Source organism: Chlorocebus sabaeus, chromosome 21 (assembly GCF_047675955.1).
Source record: "Chlorocebus sabaeus isolate Y175 chromosome 21, mChlSab1.0.hap1, whole genome shotgun sequence".
Classification (NCBI taxonomy): Eukaryota; Metazoa; Chordata; class Mammalia; order Primates; family Cercopithecidae; genus Chlorocebus; species Chlorocebus sabaeus.
In genome coordinates this window covers 13280274-13299344 of record NC_132924.1, presented here as the reverse complement: position 1 = coordinate 13299344, position 19071 = coordinate 13280274, and the positions used below count along the sequence as shown (strand labels likewise).

Genomic DNA, 19071 nt, shown 5'->3' with positions numbered 1-19071 from the left:
TATCCTAATATTTGTAGAGGTTCTTAATGCTTCATTATCCTTCATTATCCTGTTATTATCCTAACTTTTATGCACTTGTCAAAAAGAGTATACGCATTAGTTTATATTTATTTAGTTATTTGGGATGCACAATTATTAACCCATCTTTTTAGTCCTAAGGAAGTTTCCCTCTTCTCCTAAATTTGAATTAAAATATGATCTTGGTCAATTTGGCTAAATGATGATATCTAAAAAATGAATCTATATTAATACTTCTATGGTCATAAGAGTTAAATAAAATTGTTTGCAACATTTTTAAATTATGCTAAGTTGGAAACGAAAAAGTTGCTTACCTTGGACCCCAAGAAGAATTAATCCAGCATAGGAGACAGACTGGAAACAGAAAATATAGTGTGGTACAAACTATAGTGGGAAATGCTAAATAAAAGCATTCTATAGACACATAATACACAGAGGAGGTGGCACATACAACACATAGATGAAGTGACAATTATTTTTTCTGATGAGAGATACGGGCTGGGCCTTCTAATATGTGGGACAAGCTGGCAGGGTGGAAAGCAGGGAAGAATAAAGAAGCTGTGAACCCCAGCTTTTGGGTACAGTCTGAACTCTACTGTGCCCGGGGCGGGGGGTGAGGTTTGACAAATGTGCCACCATCCTTGGGACTTGGCAAAGTGATTTTCAGCAGTTGCAAATAAGAAACATTTCCCATTCCCCTCCCCACCTCTAGTTACTTTATAAACCAAACTCTGAGTTTGCAAACATTAACAGTGGCTTCTCAATGTGAAAGGGTTATTTCTTTCCCTGTGTTAATATTGAAAATTCCCTCCAGCCATAAAAATGAACAAAATCACATCCTTTGCAGCAATGTGGATGCAGCTGGAGGCATCATCCTAAGCAAATTAACACAGGAACACAAAACCAAATACATGTGCTCTTATTTATAGGGGAGAACTTAACATTGGGTACACATGGACACAAACATGGCAGCAGTAGACACGTGGGAATCCAAAAGTGTGGAGGTAGGGCATGAGACAAGGGGTGAAGAACTACCTGTTGGGTTCCATGCTCACTACTTGGGTGATGGATCATTAGAAGCCCAAACCTCAGCATCACACAATATACCCATGTAACAAACCTGCACATAGACTCCTGGAATCTAAAATAATAGAGAAAGTGTTCTACTTCGGTTGTCTTCTCCCTTTAAGTTTTGACACCTCTTTCCATTAGTTCCATTCCTATTTATTTCCTTCTCAGTTTTCCTTTTGGCATACCCGTCTCTGCTCACCTTAACATGGGTATTTATCTGGACCTCCAACCTCGAGTGTGTTTCTTGCCCACCCTGCTCCCTGAACTCTAGATGTGATTATTTTGACCGTCACTTAGATGTCTCCAGCCACAGAAAACTCCCACCTGTTCACTCTCAATTACTGCCTGTATGGTGAAGGGGGATGTTTCAGGAGATGTACTTGATTGTGTGTGTGAAGATGAGCGGGGTTAGTGGGAGGGAGAAGCAGGAGTGGGGACTGAGACCAGGTTTCTGGTGAGCACTTTGGTGAACGCTGGTGTGCACATGTACATTCCTCTCTTCCAGGTTGCTGGAGATCTCATCAGGCGCTTACACCTCGAAGCCCATGCGGACAAACCTGTGGCCACCTACAGTGGGGGAACCAAGCGGAAACTCTCTACAGCCCTGGCCCTGGTGGGGAAACCTGACATTCTTTTATTGGTGAGTAGAGGAATGTCAGTGTCTTGGAATAAGACACATATTGCATATTGATTTATAAGCTGATTTTAAGAGTTTTTCTGGGAGGTAACTTCAGAACTTGCAAAGCTGGTTCTACAAACTAGTAAACTGTTTTGCCATAAGCCAACATTTCCCAAACATCATTTGAATTTTGCAGAAATAAAACACTTACTTTTTGCTAGATTCACTCATATTCGTCAAACTGAAAATTCTATAAAATTTTAACATTAAAACAGTGTTTTAAAAGATTATTAGAATTCATCTGTAAAATCTGAAAACCATTATGTTTTCCTCTAGAATATTGCTTTGATGTCTTCTTCTCTGTGTAGTTGTATGTTTATCACAGCAGTAGTGACACCAGTCATGGTGAATCTTGAAGATGGATGTTGAGAGTGAAGGCTGGCTATGATGTTGAGGGTAGGAAGAAAACTCCAGCAAGAGGGTAGAGTATATGCAATGGTCTTGAGACAAGGTGGTCTGTAATCAGTCTGGGAACTGCAATTAATTTGATTTGAATGAATCAAAGCATTAATTGGAGACAACTTTTGTCAAGAAATGGAGTTAATTGTCTTGCATTTCATAAAACAGCTATAATTGTTAATACAAGTAATGCCATTGAAAGAATAAATAAAGGCTATTGTTACATGCCATCAATTGGATTCTAATCACTAGAGTGCATCTTTGGACTTCACACCAGTAGAGAGTCTGAGGGGTGTCAAAAAGTACGGAAAACAAAACAGATTCCTTTTTTTCTATCTTTCTTCATCAAATGAATACACCCTTTCAGTGGGATAGTAAATGGGAATTGAGAAGGTCTGTGTTAGAAAATGGTCTCATCATTTTCTGGTTGTTTCCTGGAAACTCATTTGAATATTCTTTTTAGGTGCCATAAATTTGCTTTTGCAATGTCCAAATTCCTGGACCATTGTATAGTTTCATATTCCGGAATCTGATAATAAAAACTACCATTTGCACAATCCTGAAGTTCACAAATTGCATTTTATTTTCAACACAAGGCGGGATTATGTTGAGTAGTTAACAATATGTGGGCGTTCATTACTTTCTGAGGAATTTCCCTATGCCCAGCCCCTTATAATGCATCTCCTCAGTTGGATGAAGGGGCAGCTGCTCTATAGCCATGACCTGGTTCACTGCAGACCCTGACATGCTTTTCTGTGATACATCCTTGCTCTCAGCTTTCCGTGGATGCCCAAACCTGTGGCACAGTGGTCAAGGTGGGGACTCCGGAGTCTGACTGACAAGCATTGAATTTTGCTTCTGCAGCTGCCCAACACTTGGCCTTATATGTTCTATACCTGCTTCCTTCTCATCTGAAAATTGTCCCGATAATAATGTCTGTCTCATGGAGTCATTGAAAACTGTAAATAAAATAAACTACATTAAGCATATAGCCCAGTGTCCAGCAGACGGAAAACCACAGTAACTATTTATGACTATGATGATGGTTACTGTTTAGAGCAATAGGTTAAAGAGATTTGTTGCTGGGCCTTTGGAGTTCTCAACAGAGAGACTAGAAGTGACTCTCAGAGCTGACATCAAGGAGGGAATCAGGAAAACATAAATTACACATCCAACTCTCATGCTAAGCATTGCATGATCACACCTTTTATTTACTTATTTTTATAACTAATACACATATATTGCTTGATTTGCAGAAAAGGCTAGATATTTATATTTCTGTTCAGTGCTTCTCCCCCCACCCCTACTGCTTCCCATCTGTTTCTTTCTTTGGGGAAGTTTATGACCCTAAGCTCTTAAGAAATATGTGTTTAGTACTCCCTGGCTAATAAAAGCACAGAAATACATCTTACGGTTTGGCAAGATTTCTCTAGAAGTGGTTCATATAAGAAATGCTTTAGTGTCTATTGAAGGAGAAAGCTTCAAGTTCTAAGAAATATCAATTTATTTGATGTTGCTAAATAAATGAAGCCTTTTTTCTGCTATCATATGTCTTCCTAGGGCATATCATTCTGAAATTTTATGGAGGTTGAAAATTCATTTTAAAAACATCAGGGTTGGCTTACCTAGCCAGATCATGAAGAACCAACCTGGCATGAAAATATAGCCCAATTCCCCACCTCCCAGTTTTATGGAGGTATAATTAATAAAAATGATATATATTTAATGAATTCAACATGTGTTTTGATATACATAAATATTCTGATGTGATGACTACAATCAAACTAATTAACATATTGATGATGTCATATAATTGCCATTGTTTTCCCTGTGTGTGGTGAGAACACTTAATATCTACCCTCTTAACAAATTTCAAATGTGTAATACAGCATCGTTACCTACAGTCCGTCTCTTAGTCCACTGTGCTGCTATAACAGCCTGGATAAACAGAGAACAGACATTTGAGTTTTGGAGTCTGGGAAGTCCAAGATCGAGGTACTGCCAGGTGCAGGTGCCTGCTAAAGGTGCCAACCCTGCTTCCAAGATGACTACCTGAACCCTGTGCCCTCCAGGGGGGAGGAATACATGTCCTCATAAGGCAAAAGTCAAAAGAGCAAAAAGAGGTGAAGGTCCTTCATCAGGTGCTTTTATAAGGTCACTTAACCTTATAAACTCATTCACCTCCCAGTGGTCACACTTCTCAATATTGTTTCATTAGGGATTGAGTTTTAACATGAATTCTGTAGAGGACAAAACATCCAAACTATAGCAGCCCTATATGCTGTATATTAGGTCTCCAGAACTTGTTTGTCCTGTATAACTGAAATTTTCTGCCCTTTGACAAGTATCTCCCCATTTCCACAGCCTGGCACCTTTCTACTGTCTCTTCCTATGTGTTCAACTTTTTAATATTTCATTAAGAAGTAGTGTTTTTCCATGCATGGCTTATTTCACTTTATGCTTGGCATAAGTCCTCCAGATTCACTTATGTTGTTGAAAATGGAAGGATTTCCTTATTTTTCAAGCAGAATAATGTTTCATTACACACACATACACCCAGAGAAGAGAGAGAAAGGGAAAGAGAAAGAGAGAGAGACAGACAAAGAGAGAGAGGGAGAGAGAGAGACAAGGAAACAGGGAGAGAGAGAGGGAGAGAGAGAGAGAGAGAGACATACACATTTTCTTTTCCCATTTATACACTTAGGGATGCTTAGGTTGTTTCTATATCTTGGCTCTTGTAAATAATGTTGTCATGAATATAGCACTTGCAGATACGCTTCCAGCTATTGATTTTATTTCTTTGGATACACACACAGATGTGAGATTACTGGATCAGGTGGTAGTAGTATTTTTAATTTGTAGAGGAATCTCCACACTGTTTTTCACAATGTGTGTACATTTACATTCCCACCAATTGTGTATAAGGGTTCACTTTTCTCCGAATCCTTGCCATTGCTGGTTATCTTCTGTCCTTTTAACAATAGCTATTCTAACAAGTACAAGGTGATATCTCATTGTTGTTTTTATTTACATTTCCCTGATTATTAATAATGTTGAGCATCTTTTCATATACCTATTGGCCATTTGCATGTCTTCTTTTGAGAAAAGTCTGTTCAAGTTTTTTCTCTATTTTTAATTATTATTATTTTTGCTCTTTAGTTTTATGAATTCCATATATAGGATGTAACCCCTTATTGGATATATGGCTGCAAATATTTTATCCCCCTCTGTAGTTTGCCTGCTTTGTTGATATTTTCCTTTCTTGTGCAGAAACTCTTTTCATTTGAAATAGTACCACTGTATGTTTGCTTCTGTTTTCTCTGCTTTTGGTGTCATATCCAAAAAACAAACAAAACATTGCCAAGACCAATGTCAAGGAGCTTCTTTTTTTTTTTTTTCCTACAAGTTTCTTGGTTTCTGATCTTATGTTTAAATCTTTAATACATGTTCAGTTGATTTTTGCATATGGTGTAAGATAAGGACCCAGTTTTAATTTTTTGTATGTAGATATTCAGTTTTCCCAAAGCCATATATTGAAGAGACTGTCCTTTTCCTAGTTTTAATTTTGGTGTATTTGTCAAAGATTAATTGACTATATGTGTGTGGGTTTATTTCTGTACTGTCTATTCTTTTCTATGAATCTATATGTCTGTTTTCATACAAGTACCATATTTTTAAAATTACGATAACATAGTAGTGTATTTTGAAAATAGGAAATGTGAGGCCTCCAGCACTGTTCTTCTTGCTTAATTTCTTTAGCTATTTGTGGTCTTTTGTTGTTTGTTTGCTTTTTTTTTTTTTTTAAATAAATTTCGGTATTCTGGTTTTCTATTTCTGTGAAAAAATGACAGTGGAATTGTAGGAATAGCACTGAGTTTGTAGATCGCTTTGGGTAATATGGACATTTTAAAATATTAATTCTTTCAATCCATGTGCATGGATGGCTCTCCATTTATTTGTCTTCAATTTCTTTAATCAAAATGTTATAGATTTCAGTATACAGCTCTTTCACTTCCTTTGTTAAAATTATTCCTAAGTATTTTATTCATTTTGATCTTACTGTAAATGAAATTGTCTAAAATTTCCTTTTCTGATAACCCACTGCTATTTTATGGAAGCAAAATTGATATTTGTATGTTGATTTTGTATCATATGACTTTATTGAATTTGTTTATTAATTCCAATGGATTTTTTGGTGGAGTCTGTAGTGTTTTCTGTATATTAGATCATGCTTTTGGGAAGATGATTTTACTTATTCCTTTTTGATTTGGATGCCTGTTCTTTGTCTTGACTAACTGCTCTGGTAGGACTTCTAGTATTATGTTGAGTAAAAGTGGCTAGAGTGGGCATCCTTGTCTTGTTCTTCTTAGATTTGAAGTTTTTAGCTTTACACTGTTGAATATGATGTTAGTTGTGGGCTTATGACGTATGGCCTTTTATTCTTTTCTTATTTCTGCTAACTTTGGGCTTAGTTCATTTCTTTATCCAATTTCTTCAATTGCAAAGGTAGAATATTTATTTGAAATCTTTCTTTTTTCTTAATGGTGATGACTTATTCCTCAAACCTGCTTTTACTTCATCCCATAAGTTTTGTTTTGCTTCCATTTTCATTTGTCTCAAGATACATGTATTTTTTAAAATTTTGTTTTTAATTTCACTTTTGATCCATTGGTTGTTCAGGAACATATTGTTAATTTACATGTATTTGTGAATTTCTCAGTTTTCCTCCTTATTAATTTCTAGTATCATACCATGTTGGTCTGAAATGATACTGGATATAATTTCAATTTTTAAAAATTGTGTAGACTTGTTTTGTGGCCTAATATATGGTCTCTCCTGGAGAGTATTTTATGTGTGCTAGAGAAGAATGTGTATTCTGTTGTCGTTGGATGGAATGTTCTGTGTATGGCTGTTAAGTTCATTTGGTCTAAAGCGTAGTTCAAGTACGTTGTTTCCTTTTTGATTTACTGTCTGGTTAATCAATGTATCATTGAAAGTGGAGCCTTGAACTCCCTATTATTATTGTAGTTATGTCTTTTACTCTTTTCAGTTCTGTTAATATTTGCATTACATATATAGCTACTCTAATATTCAGTGCATATCTATTTACAATTACTCTTTTATCATTTTATAATAAATTGACCATTTTATTATTGTATTTTTCTCTTTTTACAGTTTTTGACTTAAAGCGTATTTTGTTTGACATAAGTATAGATAAACATGCCCTCTGGGTCATCATTTGCTTGGAGTATCTTTACCTATTGTTTAACACTCAGTCTATGTGTATCAAAAAAACTGTACTAAGTCTCTTGCAAACAGCATAAGTTTGGATCTTGGTTTTTATCCTTTCATTCACTTTATGCCTTTTGATTGGCAAATGCTGTCTATTTACAGTTAATGTAATTATTAATAGGTAAGAACATATTCTTGACATTTTGTTAATTGTTTTCTGGCTATTTTTAAAGCTATTTATTCTTTTTTTCCTTTATTACTGTTTTTCTTTTAATTTGATAACTTTTTTTGTGTGTTGGTGTGTTGGTATGCTTTGATTCATTTCTCTGTTTTTTTTTTTTTTCTTTTGTGTGTGTGTGTGTGTGCGTGTGTGTGTGTGTGTGTGCATCCACTGTAGGTTTTTTATTTGTGGTTACCAAGTATCTATATAAAACATCTTATAGTTACAAAAGTCTATTTTTAACCTGATAGTAACTGAACTTATGTCACATTAAAAAAAACTACACTTTTACTTCCAACCATCTCATTTTATGTTTTAGATGTCACAATTTGCAGCTCTTTATATTGTGTTTCCATTAAAAAATTATTGTAGCTATAGTTATTTTTAATACTTTTTTATCTTTTAATCTGAATATTGCAGTTATAAGTGATTTACACAACAACATTAAAGCATTAAAGTATGCTGAATTTGGCTATATACTTAACTTTACTGTGAGTTTTATAATTTCATGTTGCTAATTAGAATCCTTTTATTTTGTTTTGAAGAACCCCCATTAGCATTTTTCTTTTAAGACAGGTATTGTGTAAATGAACTCTTTCAGCTTTTGTTTGGGAAATTCTTTTTCTTTTTTTTATTTCTGAGGAGCAGCTTTGCTGGGTAAAGTAGGCAAAGTATTTTTGATTTGGTAGGTTTTTTTTCTTTCATTGGCCCACTCTTTCCCCGTCCTGAAGATTTCTTCTGAAAAATCCACTGATAACCTTGTGCATGTATGTAATGAACCTTTTTTTTTTTTTTTCCTCTTGTTGCTGTGAAAATTCTGCTTTTCATTTTTGACAGTTTGATTATTGTGTATCTCAGTGAAGAATTTGTTGGGTTGAAGCTGTTTGGGAACTTTTAAGCTTCATATATTTCAGTGTTCAAATGTCTTTCTCTTTATCCAAATTTGGGAATGTTTCAGCCATTATTTATTTAATAAGCATTCTGCTACCCCTTTTTCTCACCTTTTTTTATTTTGTAAATCTCATATTGTAAAAGTTAGGTCTCTGGATAATGTGCCATAAACCTGTTAGGTTTTCTTTGTTCTTCTTAATTCTTTTTTTTTTTTTTTTTAATTTTCCTTGGCTGCATAATTTCGAATAATCTGCCTTCAAGTTCACAGATTTGTTTTTAATCTGCTTGATCAAATATGCTTTTGGCATTCTCTATTATATTTTTTATTTCTTTTTATATTTCTGCTCCAGTATTGCTATTTGGTTCTTTTATATATATATAATTTTGATCTCTTTTTTGAATTTCTCTGGATGAGGTGAGAAAGAAGTGGGACTCTTGGGTAGCATGCTGCGTGGCTGGAGGAGTCAGGCACTCACTCATAGCTCCTCACGTTCCCCTATCATTCTGGCTTTGTTGAGCAGAGTGTAACAAAACCAACTGGAGAGGTGCGCGTTAGAGCCAGAGCAGAGATTTTTCTTTCACCTGGGGTCTGGCCTCCCATGTCGTTGTGTATATTTCTATTTGTGTTTTTCAAATGCTGATTACTCTGTATTGCCTTTCCTTCAGGATGAACCCAGCTCTGGGATGGATCCCTGCTCTAAGCGGTACCTATGGCAAACAATAATGAAGGAGGTTCGGGAAGGCTGTGCTGCAGTGCTGACCTCCCACAGGTGAGCTCCGGTTTCTCTTGTAGCCATTTCCTGAGTAAGACTGAGTAACGAAGGTTAAGAAGTGCATTTAGGCCCCTGCACAGTGCTAACATAGACATTTCTTAATCTTTACAGCACAGTAATGGTGATATTGTTGTTAGCCCTTATTGTATAAATTGAGACTGAAACCATGAGGGATGACGTTATATAACCAAGTTTACATAGCAAACAGGTGGCAGAGCTGGAATTTGAACCTAGTATTCTGTGTCCAAAGACGATATTCTTGCCTCATCCATTGCTACTGTTCAAGGATGAGTGCTAGACTACTGTTTTCAGGTCTTCCTGAAGGATCTTTCAGATCCTTTCCATCCAAGGCCTCTTATTTCAGCAGGTAGAATTACCTGAACTAAAATACTTAACAGGTCACTGAATCTGGTTTAACATTTTCTTTATCACAGAATTAAGTTTGTAATTAGATTTCAAAACCATTGACTTCTTTTTAATTTTCTAATACACTGTTCTAGGCCACACAGAATTACAAATACAGATTTTATAAAACCTACTTATGGGAAGTGAGCAATGTAATTTAACTAATACAAATCCTAATGATGTAATAAAGACCAGTCTTTAACGTTTAGACTTGTTTTGTCCTTATGCTTAAGTAAAATATACTGTCAAGATGTCAAGAGTTGCCAAAGATCTGACATTTTGCCCTTTTGCAAGCTGGCAAATTTAGCTTGATACAGTTTTACGGATGTTGACACAAGAAATGAGACTTCTGGGTCGGAGATGAAATACTTTATTGCTCACAGCAAAAACAGTAGCCAGAGTGTCAGCATGGTTTCTCACTGGTTCCCTAAACCCCAGTTTCTACTGGACTAATGGATGCCTGCACACATAGGAGAGGAATGCCAAATCTAGTGAAATTACCATCTTATAACATCTAATAAGGAAGCCAGCTCTTGGTTTGGGAGGAGGTGTCGCTTCTTCCATGGTTGTTTGCTGCAAGCACAACTTTGAGAAATGGCCCAGGTAAAGAGCAGTTAGGGCCTTATATTCTTGCAATTCGTGGCAAGACATGTAGGAACACAAGGGACCCATGGAAACATGCTTCCCAACAGTCTAAATCTTTCAGTCTATGCTTGAGTACCCCAGCTCTTGTTACCAGAAGTGATATAAAGCTAGCCCTATCATTTGAAATGTGAGATTTCTGAGAGGACCTCAGAAGACTTTGCTGATTACTGCAGCATTATTAGTTTATGTAAAAATACTATTAAATGCTATAACTCAGCATGCATAATCCTATTATACATAAATCTTACAGCCATTTCCTGTAATAAGTATTAGTGGCTGCAAAGCCAATGTATTGTGAATAAATCAGCCATTCCCACATTTCTCACATTGCTTCATGTCAAAGTAGACTTCTCTTTTTAATTTTCTATCTTTGGGCTCTTTCTTTTTTTAAAAAAATCATTCACTGATAGGTTTGTCTATATTGCTTAACATTCCCCAATTTTCACTGTCAGACTAAACTTTACACTGTTGTTTTTTTAAATATCACTTTCTGAAGTATAATTTACATGCATATAACTTAACCACTGTAAGTATGGAATTCTATGATTCTTTAGTAAATTTATAGACTTCTGCAAATGTTACCATAAATAAGTCTTAGAACATTTCTGGCACCTGCCCCCAAATTTTCTGATGCTTATTTTCAGTTGAATTAGCATTCAAGGCCAGGCGGGGTAGTTCACACCTGTAATCCCAGCACTTTGGGAGGCTGAGGCAGGCGGATCTTGAGGTCAGGAGATCAAGACCATCCTGGCTAACATGGTGAAACCCATCTCTACTAAAAATACAAAAATTTAGCCGGGCGTGGTGGTGGGCGCCTGTAGTCCCAGCTACTCAGGAGGCTGAGGCAGGAGAATGGCGTGAACCTGGGAGGTGGAGGAGGTTGCAGTGAGCCGAGATTGTGCCGCTGCACTCCAGCCTGGGCAACAGAGTGAGACTTACGTCTCAAAAAAAAAAAAAAAAAAAAAAAAAAATAGCGTTCAAAACCTCCACCTAGAAACACATTGACGGCGTTCTGTCTATGTAAATTTGCTTTATATGGATATTTCATTAACTGAATCATATAATCAGTAGTCTGCTGCCTCTGACTCTTTTTTTAATTTACTGTAACACTTTTAAAGTCTATCCATTGCGTTTTGTGTCAATACCTTGCTCCTTTGCATTCTGAACAGTATCCCATTTTATAGCTATACCTCTTCTATTTATCTATTTACTGGTTGTTTCCAATGTTTTGCTATTATAGATAACATGTTATGAACAGTCATATAAATGTCTTTGTATGTAGACACGTTTTAATTTTTTTTATTTTTTCTGAGTCAAGTTGCTAGGTTGAATAGTAAGTTGTATTTGACACTTTAAGAAACTGCAGAGTGATTTCCCAAATTGGCCTTATCAAGTATATGTTCCCAGCAACAATGATGAGTCTTCTTTATTCCACACCCTTGTCACTACTGTCTGTCTTTTTTGATTATAGGCATCCTAGTGAAGTTGGGTTTTAATTCACATTTTCTTAAGGACTAATGCTGTTAGAATCTTTTCATGTGCCTAATGGTTATTTATATTAATTCTTTAGTGAAATATCTATTCCAATATCTCCTCCATCCTCCATTTTTTAAAAATGGCTTTATACTTTAGAATAGTTTTAGGTTCACTGCAAAATTGAGAGGAAGGTACAGAGATTTTTAAAATCCCTCCTTGCCTTCACACATACATATCCTCTCCTATTATCAACATACAACACCAGAGTGATACATTTAGTAAAATTGATCAGCCTACATTGACAGCACATCACCACCCCAATCCAGTTTACATAGGGTTCACTCTTGGTGTTGGACATTTTACAGGTTTGGACAAATATCTAAAAAGAAACCACCATTATAGTATCAGATAGAATTGTTTCTCAGCCCTGAAAATTTTCTGTGTTCCACCTATTCATCTCTCCTGCCTAACTCCTGGTAACCACTCATCTTTTTACTGTCTCCATAGTTTTACCTTTTCCACAGTGCCATATAGTTGGAATCATATAGTATGTAGTCTTTTCAGATTGACTTTTTGCGTTAAGTTTCTCCCATGTCTTCTCATGGCATGATAGCTCATTTCATTTCAATCCTGAGTCATATTCCACTATCTGGATGTACTACAGCTTTTTTATCCACTCATCTGCTGAACCGTATCTTGGTTACTTCCAAGTGTTCACAGTTTTGAAAAAAAGCTGCTTAAGGATCCGTGTGCAGTTTTTTGTGTGAACATATTTTCAACTCCTTTGGGTAAATACCAAGGAATGTGATTGCTGGATCGGATGGTAAGAGTATGTTAATTTTTGTAAGGATCCTTTATTTTTTAATTGTTTTTTATCTATTATTTTTGAATTGTAATAGTTCTTTTTATGTAGTAGATATTCCTATATTCTGAATAGAAGTCCCTTGCTGGATAAATGATTTGCACATATATATTTCCAGTCTATGGCTGTCTTTCCATTTTGTTAATGTCTTTCCATTTTCCATTGTCTTTGGAAGTGCAAACATTTTAAATATTGATTACATTCAGTTTATCGATTTATTTTTATATGGTTTGTGCTTTAGGTGTCTCATCTAAGAACTATTTTTTCAAGTGAAGTCCTAGAGATTTTCTTCTATCTTTTTTTTTTCCCAAAAATTGTAGAATTTTAGCTCTTATATTTAAGTCTTTGATCTATTTCAGCTAAATTTTGTGTATAATATGAGAAAAGCATATAAATTCACCTTTATGCATGTTAATATCCAATTATTTCAGCACTCTTCCTTGAAAAGATGATCTTTTATCCCACTGAATTGTCATAGCACCTTTATTGTATTATTTATTATGTGATTTATTTTTGGACTCTCAATTATTATCCATTGATATGTATGCCTATTTTCTCACCCAATAATATCTTATTGATTATGGTTGTTTTCTGTTAATTTTGTAAACAGTAAGTGTTATTCCTTCAGCTTTTTCCTTCTATTACAAAATTTTTCATTCTCTTGAAATATTTTTCAGTTTCTCTTATGATTACTTCTTTGACCCTTAGTTTATTTAGAAGCGTTGTTCCATTTTCAAATACTTGGAGATTTTTAAGATTTTTTTTTCTGTTATTCATTTCTGGTTTAACTGTTGTATTTAGATAAAATATGTTTTATGATTTTCATCCTTTTAAATTTGTTAGGACTTTTTAATGGCCTATCAGAGGGATTACAGTTTTTTTTTTTTTTAATAAAACCCCATTATATATATATTTGGTTTGCAAGTCACATGGTGTGTACTGCAGTATCCAACTCCACTGTTGCAGTGTGAAAGCTTCCCCCAGCATTAGGTAAATGCATAATTGTGGGTTGTATTCCAATAAAATTTTATTCATTCCTCTCCCCCTATCCCCCACAAAATTGTGGCAGGCTGGATTTAGCCAATATGCTGCAGTTTTTTACTCCAGGCTTAACGTGTGGTTTATCCTAGAGAATTATCTATGCAAAGGAAAATGTATTCTATAGTATTTGGATGGAATATTGTATACACAGCAAGTCAGTTTTGACAGTGTTGTTTAAGTATTCTGTATTCTTGTGGATATTTCCCTGGGTATTCTATCAGTTACTGAAAATAAGATACTGAAATCTTTAAGTATAATTGTTACATTTTTCTTTTCCTTCTTTAAATTCTGTCAGTTTTTGCTGCATATATTTGGAATCTGTGTCGTTAGTGAATATGCATTCTTAACTGCTATCATGCTCATATTTTGACTTTCTTATCATTATGAAATGTCTCTTTTTCACTCTAGCAGTATGTTTTATCTTAAAGTCTATTTTGTTTCTTAAAATAGCCATTGCTTCTGTCTCTTGGATAATGTTTGTATGGTATATCTTTTCATATTCTTTTACTTTCAAGTAATTTGTGTCTTTGAATAGAAGGAGTGTTTCCTATAGATTGTGTATAGTTGAATATTGTTTTTTTCCCAATCTGACAATGTCTGCCTTTTGTGTGAGGTGTTTAAACTATTCCACATTTAATGTAATTATTGATATGGCTGAAGTAACATTGACTGTTTTGCTATTTTTTATATAATGTCTCCTGTGTTTCTTGTATCTCTGTTTCTACTTGACAGTCTTATATATTAAATGAGTAATCTGAAGTATTCTGTATTTGATGTCTTATCTATTTTTTAAATTATGTTCTTACTGGCTAGTCTAAGGATGATAGTATACATCTTGATGCTAGCTTAATTAGCATCTTGATGCTAACTTAATTCTGGAAAAGTATTATAATCTTGCCCTAATATGGCTCTATTTCCTCCATTTTTCTTTTTGTTATTATTACCATATACATTACATTTTATATGCTCTAAATCCAATAAAGCGCATTATAAGTTTCACTTTACACAATTTTGAGTTTTTAAAGAAGATAAGAAAATATATGAAAAAAGATATACACAGTCTTAAATAGTAATCCATATGCAACTGTCATTTCTGATGCTTATCTGTCTGTATGACAAATGTGAGAAAATTTTGGCTATTATTTACTCAGATAGTTTTTCTGGCCCTATCTATCTTTCCTTTTCTTGTGGTCTTCCATTGCATGTATGTTGAAAATCTGATGTTATCGCACAAGTCTGAGTTCTTGGTCATTTTTTTAGTCTTGTTTTTCTCTATTTTTGGATTGGATAATCTTTATTGATCTATGTGTTCACTGATTCCTCTGCCATTTTGAATCTGGTATTGACTCCTCTAGTGAAGTTTTCATTTAATTTCTTGTAATCTTTAACTGAAAGATTTATTTTTGGTTCTTTTTTATATTTTTTATCCCCTTCTTCAGAATCCCTATTTACTGATTTTGTTGTCACATTTTTCTTTAATTCTTTTTTTTTTTTTTTTTTTTAATTCTTAAAGTTCTGGGGTACATGTGAAGAACGGGCAGGTCTGTTACATAGGTATACATGTTCCATGGTGGTTTGCTGCACCCATCAACTTGTCATCTATATTAGGTATTTCTCCTAATGCTGTCCCTTACACAGCCTCCCCGCCCCCCAACAGGCCCTTGTGTGTGATGCTCCCCTCCCTGTGTCCATGTGTCCTCATTGTTCAACACCCACTTATGAGTGAGAACATGCTGTGTTTGGTTTTCTGTTCTTGTATTACTTTGCTGAGAATGATGATTTCCAACTTCATTCATGTCCCTGCAAAGGACATGAATTCATCCTTTTTTATGGCTGGATAATATTCCATACAGTATATGTGCCACATTTTCTTTATCCAGTCTATCATTGATGGGCATTTGGGTTAGTTCAAAGTCTTTGCTATTGTGAATAGTCCCTCAATACATATGTGTGCATATGTCATTATAGTAGAATGATTTATAATCCTTTGGGTATATACCTAGTAATGGGATTGCTGGGTCAAATGGTATTTCTAGCTCTAGATCCTTGAGGAATTGCCACACTATCTTCCACAATGGTTGAACTATTTTACACTCACCACCAACAGTGTAAAAGCATTCCTATTTCTCCACATCCTCTCCAGCATCTGTTGTTTTCTGACTTTATAATGATCGCCATTCTCACTGACATGACGTGGCATCTCACTGTGGTTTTGATTTGCATTTCTGTAATGACCAGTGATGATGAACTTTTTTTCATGTTTGTTGGCTGCATAAATGTCTTCTTTTGAGAAGTGTCTGTTTATATCCTTTGCCCACTTATTGATTTTTTTTTTCTTGTAAATTTGTTTAAGTTCTTTGTAGATTCTGGATATTAGCCCTTTGTCAGATGGATAGATTGCAAAATTTTTCTCCCATTCTGTAGGTTGCCTGATCACTCTGATGATAGTTTCTTTTACTGTGCAGAAGCTCTTTCATTTAATTAGATTCCATTTGTCAATTTTGGATTTTGTTGCCATTGTTTTTGGTGTTTTAGTCATGAAGTCTTTGCCCATGCCTATGTTGTGAATGGTATTGCCTAGGTTTTCTTCTAGGGTTATTATGGTTTTGGGTCTTACATTTAAGTCTCTAATCCATCTTGAGTTAATTTTGTATAAGGTGTAAGGAAGGGATCCAGTTTCAGCTTTATGTATATGGCTACCCAGTTTTCCCAGCACAATTTATTAAATAGGGAATTCTTTCCCCATTGCTTGTTTTTGTCAGGTTTGTCAAAGATCAGATGGTTGTAGATGTGTGGTGTTATTTCCGAGGCCTCTGTTCTGTTCCATTGGTCTATATATCTGTTTTGGTACCAGTACCATGCTGTTTTTGTTACTGTAGCTTTGTAGTATAGTTTGAAGTCAGGTAGCTTGATGCCTCCAGCTTTGTTCTTTTTGCTTAGGATTGTCTTGGCTATGTGGACTCTTTTTTGGTTCCATATGAAATTTAAAGTAGTTTTGTTTTTCCAGTTCTTTGAAGAAAGTCAATGGTAGCTTGATGGGGATAGCATTGAATCTATAAATTATTTTGGACAGTATGGCCATTTTCACGAAACTGATTCTTCCTGTCCATGAGCATGGAATGTTTTTCCATTTGATTGTGTCCTCTCTTATTTCCTTGAGCAGTGGTTTGTAGTTCTCCTTGAAGAGGTCCTTCACATTCCTTGTAAGTTGGATTCCTACTTATTTTATTCTCTTTGTAGCAATTGTGAATGTGAGTTGACTTATGATTTGACTCTCTTTGTCTGCTATTGGTGTATAGGAACGCTTGTAATTTTTGCACATTGATTTTGTATCCTGAGACTTTTCTGGAGTTGCTTCTGAGCTTAAGGATATTTAGGGTTGAGATGATGGGATTTTCTAAATATACAGTCATGTCATCTGCAAACAGGGACAATTTGACTTCCTCTTTTCCTAATTGAATACCCTTTCTTTCTCTTGCCTGATAGCCCTGGCCAGAACTTCCAATACTATGTTGAATAGGAGTATTGAGAGAGGGCATCCTCATCTTGTGCCAGTTTTCAAAGGGAATGCTTCCAGCTTTTGCCCATTCAGTATGATATTGCCTGTGGGTTTGTCATAAATAATCTTATTATTTTGCAATACATTCCATCAATACCTAGTTTATTAAGAGTTTTTAGCATGAAGGGCTGTTGAATTTTGTCAAAGGCCTTTTCTGCATCTATTGAGATAATCATGAGGTTTTTTTGTTTGTTTGTTTTTGTCATTGGTTCTGTTTATGTGATGGATTATATATATTGATTTGTGTATTTTGAACCAGATTTGCATCCCAGGGATGAAGCCGACTTGATAGTAGTGGATAAGCTTTTTGATGTGCTAATGGATTTGGTTTGCCAGCATTTTATTGAGGATTTTTGCATCGATGTTTATCAGGGATATTGGCCTAAAATTTTCTTTTTTTGTTGTGTCTCGGCCAGGTTTTGGTATCAGGATGATGCTGACCTCATAAAATGAGTTAAAGAGGATTCCCTCTTTTTCTATTGATTGGAATAGTTTCAGAAGGAATGGTACCAGCTCCTCTCTGTACCTCTGGTAAAATTTGGCTTTGAATTTATCTGGTCCTGTACTTTTTTGATTGGTAGGCTATTAATTACTGCCTCAATTTCAGAACTTGTTATTGGTCTATTCAGGGATTCAACTTCTTTCTGGTTTAGTCTTTGGAGGGTGTATATTATTTCAGTAATTTCTCCATTTCTTCTATATTTTCTAGTTTATTTGCATAGAGGTGTTTATAGTATTCTCTGATGGTAGTTTGTATTTCTGTGGGATTGGTGGTAATATCCCCTTTATCATCTTTTATTGTGTCTGTTTGATTCTTCTCCCTTTTCTTCTTTATTAGTCTGCCTAGTAGTCTATCTATTTTGTTGATGTTTTCAAAAAGCCAGCTCCTGGATTCATTGATTTTTGGAAGCATGTGTTGTTTCTCTCTCTCCTTCAGTTCTGCTCTGATCTTAGTTATTTCTTGTGTTTGCTAGCTTTTGAATTTGTTTGCTCTTGCTTCTCTAGTTCTTTTAATTGTGATGTTAGGGTGTCAATTTTAGATCTTTTTGGCTTTCTCTTGTGGGCATTTAGTGCTATAAATTTCCCTCTACCCGCTGCTTTAAATGTATCCCAGGGATTCTGGTATGTTGTGCCTTTGTTCCCATTGATTTCAAAGAACATTTTTATTTCTGCCTTAATTTCATTATTTACCCAGTAGTCATTCATCTGCAGGTTGTTCAGTTTCCATGTAGTTGTGCAGTTTTGGGTGAGTTTCCTAATGCTGAGTTCTAATTTGATTGCACTGTAGTCTGAGAGACTGTTATGACTTCTGTTTTTTTGCATTTTCTGAGGAGTGTTTTATTTCCTTTTGTGTGGTCAATTTTAGAATAAGTGTGATGTGATATGGAGAAGAATGTATATTCTGTTGATTTGGGATGGGCAGTTCTGTAGATGTCTATTCGGTCTGCTTGGTCCAGAACTGAGTTGAAGTCTTGGATATCCTTGTTAATTTTCTGTCTCATTGAACTGTCTAATATTGACAGTAGGGTGTTAAAGTCTGCTACTATTATTGTGTGAGAGTATAAGTCTCTTTGTAGGTCTCTAAGAATTTACTTTATGACTCTGGGTGCTCCTGTGTTGCATGAATAAATATTTAGGATAGTTAACTCTTCTTGTTGCATTGATCCCTTTGACATTATGTAATGGCCTTCTTTGTCTCTTTTGATCATTGTTGGTTTAAAGTCTGTTTTATCAGAGACTAGGATTGCAATCCCTAATTTCTTTTGCTTTCCATTTGCTTATTCCTCCATCCCTTTATTT

The 19071-nt window shown here is 35.2% G+C and overlaps 1 protein-coding gene across 1 annotated transcript in view; it reads left to right on the top strand.

Annotated features, from left to right (window-relative positions):
- The window catches only part of ABCA13 (ATP binding cassette subfamily A member 13), a 502662-nt gene that overhangs the window by 436396 nt on the left and 47195 nt on the right, over positions 1 to 19071 (top strand). Inside the window, exons 57-58 of the mRNA XM_073008854.1 lie at positions 1595 to 1729; positions 9177 to 9280. Coding sequence (XP_072864955.1) covers positions 1595 to 1729; positions 9177 to 9280 — 239 coding nt within the window. The remainder of the gene's footprint in view (positions 1 to 1594; positions 1730 to 9176; positions 9281 to 19071) is intronic.